Genomic DNA, 9271 nt, shown 5'->3' with positions numbered 1-9271 from the left:
AAAGATGTGAATACAAAGACGAGACAACGTTTCTGTGAATTTAAAACCAAACCAATATGCTTTTGGCCTGCAATTCCCAAGCTGTGAGAACAGAGAGCAGGAAACAGACATTCTTTGTTTTTATTGTGTGCATGCATGTATATCGGTGTGTGCGTCCGAGCGTGTGTGAATGTGTGCATCTTGTTCATGGCAAGAAATCAGCTCAGTTTAGCACATAATGGAAATGTGAATCGCCCTGAGCGCCATTCTCCCACACAGGGAGCGATCTGGCTGGGAGCTGGCTGCATCCTTCCAACTCTAAACAGTGAAAGGGAGTTAGCTGGGTTAAAATCCTGCCCCCGTCTTTGTTCCTCCCCGGAGCGGTTCACAGCTTTGCCCATACATTACTCAAACAGGTCATCCAAACAGGTCTCGCTAGCAGCCTGAAAAAACAGATTCACACACATTCTCGCACATTGAGCACACACACACACACACACACACACACACACAGCGGGCGTGCTGGTAGGTTCAGCCGGGAAGGTGAAGTTGCGTGGATTATGATAGATGACACCTTCGATGGATCCTGTAGCACAACTGCCCCAAAGTGTTATGCTTAATTTAACCGGAAGTCTACCTTTTCCCAATCCAACATTTACACAATTTCACATTTTCATACACCCCATAAAAGGTTACCTCACTCTACCATTCCTCCACAATACAACTCGGACACCTGAAAGAACCGTTTCGACCAGAGGAAGACAACGGAATATCAAACTTACATGCCACCTCCAGGGAAGCATTCCGACTCACGGCCTCTCCCAAATAGTTGCGGGCGATGCACACGTAGTTGCCGTCATCTGGTTTGCTGCGTCGTCCGTGAACGATGCGCAGGAAGAAGAGTGACCCGCTGGGCAGCAGCATTCGATGGGAACGGGGATTCTCGCGGTCCGTCTCAACACGCTCCCCGTCTTTGTACCATTCCACCGTGGGAGTGGGACGGCCTTCTGCTTTGCAGTTGAGGGTGGCTGGCTCGCCTTTCGATACGATAAGGTCAGAAGGGTGTTCAATGATTCGAGGAGGGGAGTCTTCCTGGCGAAGACGGGACCCTAAAAAGGAGACAAGAGAGTAAAATGTCCTGTTCAAGCAGTAGCAGAGGTCCTAATCCAATCTTGTAGCAACAACTAGATTAAGAACGCAATAAGGCAAGCTCTTTTATTAAAAACCCTTCAAATGTACTTACATTTTGCTACATTATTACCACAAACACCTTTATTTTGGGATTTTATATGAGCCAACACAAATCCTGCATAATTATTAAATGGAAAGGAAATGAGTGGTGCAAGAAGATCTTAAATTCAAATCCCGACCTGGAGTCTTTTTTGCAAGAAATTTGCATGGTCTCCCTGTGCATGCATGCGTTATCTCCGGGTACTACGGCTTCCTCCCAGAGTCCAAAAACATGACTGTTAGGTTAACTAGTTTCTCTAAATTACCCTGAGATGTGAGTTTTCCATCCTTTGTGGTCCAAGACGTATCCTGCTCAATGCTGGAGATATTCACCAGATGTGAATGCACATACAAGTGACAGTTGTGATATAAAGCTGTTATATTTATAAAATCTAGTTTCATGACTGTATAAAGCAGAATAAAAATAAGATTTTTTTTTTTTTTTTTTGCAGTCAGTCCTTAAAAAGTAACTTGATGAACGTCAAGCTCTTCTCAGTTGAGAGTGGCTGTGTCACCACATGGAAGCTTCCATATTTACTTTCACAGATAAGAGCTGAAAAGTCATTACAACTCATTAGCTTTTCCATTAACACGTTTCGTCAGAAACTGACATCATCAAGCATGTTGTCTCAGCAGGTTCATTGCAGCGAATGCTGGACTACGTTTATCACTTTCTAACGTATCACCATGGGATAAACAAAGTTTACACTTTTGTTTTATCTCTGACCTTTAGATTGATGGCTTGTCGTGCATTCCAACGCTTGTTTTTGACCGTTTACGGTTAAAAATCCCCATAAAAATGTCTGATCACAACTAAAAACAAGAATTCACAACAATACCCTTCAATAAGTGTAGAACAATGTTATTTTCCTCGCCAGCAAGAGATTATGGAGGTGTATATACCGTTTCTCCCCTTCACAGCATATGAAGACATTATAAAATTTGCTCTGTGTGTAGGTGTGTGTGCAAGCAAACAAGAGGGTGATGTTTAAGCTGCTAAAAATTGACTTTTATAAGGCAATGTAATAAATAAGATATAAATACATGTTGACAAAAAGCATTCCATTAGCCAGGAACGCAGGGTGAACCAAGGTGACGTGTTTTTTTCTTCTCTAAATGCTTTTAAAACACTGTCTACAATACATCTTCTGCATTTGTGCAGATCCATAAATCATGCAGAAACAGAGTTTCCTGCAATACTGACTTTGTCCAATATGTTGTCTGCACTGACATTTTTCAGACTGAAGCTGTCAGACGGTGGAATTTAAATGAGTTTATTAAAGTTGTTGGTGGCACACTGGCTCAGTGGTTGGTAACTGTCAGCCAACAGCAGGCAGAGCTTGTGGGGTCCTGTCAGTCTTTTAGTCCTGTGATGGACTGGCACTGTGTTAGGGGAATTTGACTGTTTTCTGCACGATTCATGCTCCATGCAACCCCCTGACCCTGAATGTAAATGAGCCAGGACAGAGCAGATAGATGGAGTTTTTTTTTTTTTCTAAATTATATCTGGATGAGTAATATCTCTGTCTTGCATGAACGAATGATAAAAAAAATAGAAGGAATTTTTTTTTTTAATTCCTCTAACCCTTCTCCAAATTAAAAAAGCTGCCATGTAAAATGTTTTTGTGATAAAAGGGTGGGAGGACCCCTAGATGAATGCAAGCATTCTTTTTCTTGCAATTTTGTGTTTATGGGGAGCTGTCCGTGGTACTGAAGCAGAAAATCAAGGGCTCAGGGCAGAAAATGTGCTTCTTTAGGGTTTATAAGCAGGGGCACACTGATAAAAGCCAATTTAAAGTCACAGAACACCTCAGATAAATTTAACTTGGGTTTCTAATCCAATATATATTTTTTTTATTTTTCATTTTTTTGCTGTTGTTGTTTGAAGAGTATAACTAAAAGAGTCTATTTGCAAAGGCAATATAAGAACAAATTTAAAACCAACCAGATCTGAAAATGATAAAGTCAATATAACACCCTGCCTGTGTTTCAAAAACACATTTGTTTTCTCAGTGATCTTATCATCACTCTCTCCAGCATATCAAGGGTTATTTGCCTGAACATTGAATCACACGTAAATTACTTCTGACAATTTTGACCAAAGATGAGGAAGAAGTTTATGCTGTACAAAAGGAGTTACGCATCTCTTCAGATGCAAATTTTTGCAAAAATAAAGCCTTGCAATCAACTCACTGTTTGTTCTGATTTGTTAACATTCGACTTGGAATAAGGCGACTGGATATAGATGAGGACCGTGCTTTGAAAAACAAGAGGCCCAATCACGAGGAACAAAGCTCAACAGCAGTCAAACAACAACTGAAGTCTCAAAAAGGACCAAGCAGGTCAATCAATGTACCATGAAGCGACCGAGTATAACATTATGACCAGATTGTAGCCCCATATGAAACAGTGGACATTCTAACAGTACTTCAGCAATCCACACTATGATAGCTCATCTGCTGGACTGGAACTGCACAGGCCAGCCTTTGCTCCCCACTTTCATCAATAAACCTTGATGGTGGGTTACCACTCTTCGTTCCCTGAAACACTTTAGATACGGAACAGGGCACACCAGACCCACTTTCAATTTACCTCCCCTGTTAGTGGTTATAATGTTATGCCCAACCTATCAAGTTTCCAGGCAGTATACCTCATTTTACATCTACATCACTGAAGAATCATTTTTATGAAGCCACAGCCTACAAGCACTTTCAGTTTCCAAAGAGTAAACTGTGCATCAATTCCATCGTTTCCATACCAGCTCTGAGTTCCTTTGAGTTTAATCTGACAATCAGACCATTATTTAGGCTACCGTGATAGAATTATGTCCAACCTTTGTTTTACTAACAGGATTGTAGACAAAATAATTTTGAAAAAAAAATCTATCAATAAAACACTTTTCTCCATAACATGTATAAAAAAAACACCTTAAATGAACTACTTCTACATGTCATATATGATTTAATTCCTGTGACAAATGAGTTTCCTGGAAGAGACCTCATGAATAAATGAGAGACTTTTGTCTAAAGAAGCCATTAAAGAGTTGGCCTACAGCAACATCCGACACCAGAACTGAAATCAGCCAACTATAACGCGCTGTGCGCTGGCATCATGGCCAATTCAGAAAAAGAAAAAAAAAAAACAAAACAAAACAAAACAAAATGATCTCTTAAGGCACCCAGTTTGTTCTTTCTGAGCTTCAAACTGTGTCTCAGGTCACATCCTGAACTCAAATCAGTTCACAATGCTAGGGGAAAAGATGTGATTAAACTTACCGTCGCTTGGGGTGTACAGAAGTCCACAGAGGAATAGATACTGTAGAGGACCCATTCTGGCATATTGGCCTCGTAAGCTATCAATGCAAGAATTCCTTCCAAAGCAATTCAGTCAGTCAGTCCCGTTTTCGTCTGTGCCAACAACTGTTTCGGCGCGGTGAACTAAAACAACCTCAAAAAAAAAAAAAGAAAAAAAGAAAAAAAAAGAAGAAACAATTCTCAGCCACTAAAGAAGGGAGATAAGTCTCATTCATATGTCCGTTCCTCCTCTCCCTCTCCAGTAAGAGCGCACCAGTGAGCTGAGCTCTCCCGACTCTCCGACACGCTGGCAGTTCCTGCAGTCACCAATTCAAACATCACCACCGACGCCCAAACCGACGCCTCTCCACTTCCCGACGGTTCCGCCGCCTCAACAGCATCCCCTCCCTGACGCCTCTGCTTCACCCGCTGCTCCACGCGAGGCGACCGGTCGCGTCCATCCCCCGCGTGGGACAAGTTGAGGGATGAAAGGTTGAAGATGGGATTCAGTCAGAGGTGAGTAGCTGTGCGCGCGCGGTGCGGGCGCAGCTTAGCCCCTCCTATCAACTCCCGTCGCCCAGGGGAGAAAAAAATAGTAATAATATGCCCCACGATGATAATACGCACTATAAATTTCAACAATAAATCTCAGCGGCTGTAAAGATAATGAATAACAGCATGCTCAAGATGGGATATTGTTTTTAATTTATGTTTCTATCATTGAGTGCATCTTCCTCCTTTCATCTTAAATGCAAAATTACTGTACATACTCTCCCCGGCTATACGAGTTTACACTGTCACTACAACCAGCAGATCCAATTTATTGTTGTAAAAATAAAATAAAATAAAAGTATGTTCTGTCAGTGTGACGCCATGCCTTGATACAAATATTCTCAAATTTACTTTTATAAAGCTGATGCATTTTTTTAATTCCAGAAGCACTTGTATCTATGTTACACAAGTATTTATGTACCTTGAATTTTTCCACACTTTGTCACACCTAAAAGTGAATCTAACAAAATACAACCTAAGTGAAACATGGATAGTTTCCACACCTGGCAGTGTTTTGTTGGGGACCAGAATTGAAACATTTGTTACATTTTCAGCTGGAGCGGTTTGCTTTCACATTTACCCCCCTCGCCTGTGGGTGGCGCTGCACCAAGATCCACTGAAGGAAACACGAACAGACATTTCGGCGCAACTTCCTTCTTCGCAAAATGGAAATAAAAATGGATTGGCGTCAGTGTGGGATTTTCCTTTTGTCTTTTATCAAATGACCATGAGCCATTTCCTCCACAAACCTGAAAAACTCACGTTTGATTGATTTGGTTGTATTTTACCAGAATGCCCTGCGTTTTAATCCGCTGCATTTGGAGCAGTCTCCAAGTTCACGTGGCATTCACATGCAGCTACATCTGATCCGCCCAGAGTTCACTTCAAGCAAACCCAGACCTAGGTTTTTAGGTGGACCAGAGTTTGCTTCTTTTGGTCCTCATCAGACTTAGACTGCTCATTCACATCTCCATAAACAAACTTTCGAGACAAACGAACCAGAGTTTGAATAAGGGGAATAAACAGGACTGGGGAATAAACAGGACTGGTGTGAAGGCACCCCTGATGGTGGGTATTATGCTGTGGAGATGCTCTTTTTCTCAAAAAAACAAAAAAAAAAACAAAAAAAGAAAACAAAAAACTTTATCTTGCTCTTGGCAATTAGAAAATCACAATAAAACACATTGAAGCTCGTGGTTGTAATGCGGCAATATGTGTAAAGACTCACTCTTGAATACTTTTTACAAGATACTGTATTTAGCTTAATGTGCGTATGCTTTCTGGGTACAATAATTTAAACAAACTTCACTCATCTTCATAGCCGACATTCATTTTTCATGTTTATGGTCGGAAAAAGTCATTACAAAAGGCCACAGCTGTAAAGAAATGGCACTTCATTCCCCACCCACTGCCTGGGGTGTTTATCCTGATCCACCGTCAATTCGCTCAATATTGTCAATGGCATTATAAATGCAGTTTCCCCACAGTGAGATGAGAGGGAGATAGGCTGCATCAGGCGCCATCGATCCAAACGGTTCAATTAAACCATTTTTTCTTCTTGGTACTGCATTGACAGCAGCGGATCGAATAATAACCGTAGACAATGAGTGAAATGATCATGTGTAAAATGGGGTGTGAAGTGAGCACGGTCAGGTAAAGTGGATGAATCTCATTCCTCTTGCATCATGGATCCAATATGTCACGACGGGTCAAATTTCTTACATCAAAATCTCTGTTTATATGGTTGTTTTCACCTCTTTGTCAAGGAAAATTTTGCCTGGCTAGCTCAAGCTCGAAAAACATGGCATAGAAAAGTGTGGAGTCCATGTGTGTTTCGTTGCTCTGTCATATTAAAATGCCTTCCTCTTCTACTTTGCAGTTTCAAAGTCACTCAGATTGGATGCAGAGCAGGTGTCATCAGCTATTTTCAAGTCTTCCCACATATGTTTGTTTTAATCTAAATCAGAACTTTCTTTCAGATGTTTGCTGTGTCACCTTTATATTTTGTGGTGAACTACAAATATAGGCTGGGATTTTGTGTCATACCGAAGTAATATTACCACAGCTTTACTCTTGACCCATCTGCTCAGTCTTCATGATGCCATTTGTTCACTAATGTGCCCTTGCAAACTTCTGAGGCCTGTACAAAACAGGAGTTTTTATTCTAAGACTAAATTGCCACAATGTATACGCCACAGTTCTCAGACTTTTACTTACATTTTTTTAAATCACAATTACATTGAGGTTTGTGATTTTAATGTAATATAATTTGTAAAAGCTCAAAGTATTGTAGTAAGTAGATTGAAATACTGCTTATAGTGATGTACGTTTTTAAGTTTTCGAATATTACATTTATCAATTTAAGTGATATAGAAGCACAAGATAGAGCTCTCATAAAATAAACCAGACCTGTTATAAAAACCTTAAAAAAAATAAAAAATCTTAAGACCAAACCAGATTTGTTTTAGCTTCAGAAAAATGCAATGACTGTTAAAATGTTAAAAATCCTGACTCTCATTTACAAAGCACCATCAGTTGAAAATGTGGGCATAATGCAGAGCTATTAAAGACTGAGTAACACTGGTTTTCATTTAGAAAAAATGCTTAAATTAAGTTCAGCATGTAAAGCTTGTTTGCATCATAATGTCTTTTGATAATGGGTGTCTAGACTATAGTAGAAAGAGTAATTTATACACTCAGTGAGTTCAACTCGAAAGTTCAATAAGGCAATGGAGGCGGAGAAAGACCCATCCTCTAATCACACACAGAGACAGACGGGTTTCCAGGCACCATGGGATTCTGCTTCCTGTGTCCCACCGACCAAAATGAAAAAGGCTTAGTTACCGTCATCAATCTCGCCCTGGTCACACACAGAAGACAGTGTCAAGGTCAGAATTTTTGTCTGCACCATTACCTACGCGCAGCCATGTTTGCTCAAGCCAGGAGAGCTGGCGGTAACAGATGGTGTGTGTGACAGCGTGTTCAACACCAAGCATGGCCGGCTTCAATGAGAGCCGAGCAGACATGTGTCCTGAGCGCCGAGTCCAGACGTGCGTACAAGTGCCAAACCCCTGTCTGAAAGCGAGAGCTGCTTATCCCAAAGGCACTCCCTTCATACTCTTCATATCTAAGCCAGTCTCCATAGAACAAATAAGAGAGGGCATCGTGTTTAGCATTTAGCTCAGTTTGTGTGTTTGTTTTGTTGTCATTTTAGCCTGAATGGAGATAGATGTCAAACCATCTGAAGGCCATAAACATGCAGCGTGCAGTAACTCACTACTGTGCTGACAGTCTTTTGCTAGATTACAGTGAGATCCAGTTAATCCAACTATATTTACTGTTTTGATGGTAAAAGGTTTTCTGGCTCAGAAAACCATACTATTGTTTTTTTTTTAGTTGTTGACGTTGAAACAATCCATCATCCTGAGAAAACATCTGATGACAGTTGAAAGGAACCACTTATTTCTAATGGGAAGAGACTTCCAGGAAAACCAGACTCGGCATGAACAGCTACCTGCCACAACTGTGAGCAGAATAAGTCACAGTCACACTGAAGCAAAGCATCCCCAAACCACAAAACCTCCGACTCTGCGCCTCAATGTTAGCATGAACTTATTTTTTCTGGAATACTGTATTTGGTTTAGACCAAACCTGTTCTTTGGTTTGGTGTCCAAATGATTAAACTTTAGGCCCCTCTTTTGGGGAAAAGAAAGAAAGAAAAAAAAAACCAGGATTTCAGAAAACTTTTTTGGGGGGGGGGATATTTTTTTTCTTCCTTCTTCCATAAAAAGCCCACTTAAGTCAACAGTAGCAAGACAGATTCAGGAAACTTTAGGGTATCTGAAGACTACTTTGAGTGTCTCACATTTTGCGGTGAGGATGAACTTGCCTGGACACTCAGGCCTGGGCATGTCACTTAGAATGCCCTCCATTTGCAGACTGTTGTCTGTGCAGAGGGCTGGCTGACTTCAACCTGTATTTAGATGTCTTCAAGCACCTCGCCAGACTCGAAACTTGCTAAAATCTTCTATTTGGGGCTTTAAACAGCTCTTTCTGTCTCACCATGGTGTTAACACTCCCTTAATAGCCAGGAGCACACAGACCTAAATGCCTAAAGATTAAAATGTTTCAGGAAAACAAACAGCTATCTGACCAGTAAGGCCCTTTTGCACCGTCTTTGATGATAACCTGATTTTCAATCTAATAGTTCTGGAATT

At 40.8% G+C, this 9271-nt stretch overlaps 1 protein-coding gene across 1 annotated transcript; it reads right to left on the bottom strand.

Annotated features, from left to right (window-relative positions):
- Positions 1-558: 558 nt before the first annotated feature.
- Positions 559-5288, bottom strand: LOC103134005 (roundabout homolog 2-like). Its single transcript, XM_016668304.1, has 2 exons — positions 4485-5288; positions 559-1088 (listed from the first exon to the last, which is right to left on the bottom strand). The coding sequence occupies exons 1-2, from the start codon at positions 4537-4539 to the stop codon at positions 682-684; spliced, it is 462 nt and encodes a 153-aa protein (XP_016523790.1). The 5' UTR covers positions 4540-5288; the 3' UTR covers positions 559-681.
- Between the last annotated feature and the right edge of the window lie 3983 nt (positions 5289-9271).

The sequence above is a fragment of the Poecilia formosa genome, unplaced genomic scaffold (genome assembly GCF_000485575.1).
Source record: "Poecilia formosa unplaced genomic scaffold, Poecilia_formosa-5.1.2 Scaffold14, whole genome shotgun sequence".
Taxonomy (NCBI): domain Eukaryota; kingdom Metazoa; phylum Chordata; class Actinopteri; order Cyprinodontiformes; family Poeciliidae; genus Poecilia; species Poecilia formosa.
This window is presented reverse-complemented; position numbering and strand designations above follow the sequence as displayed.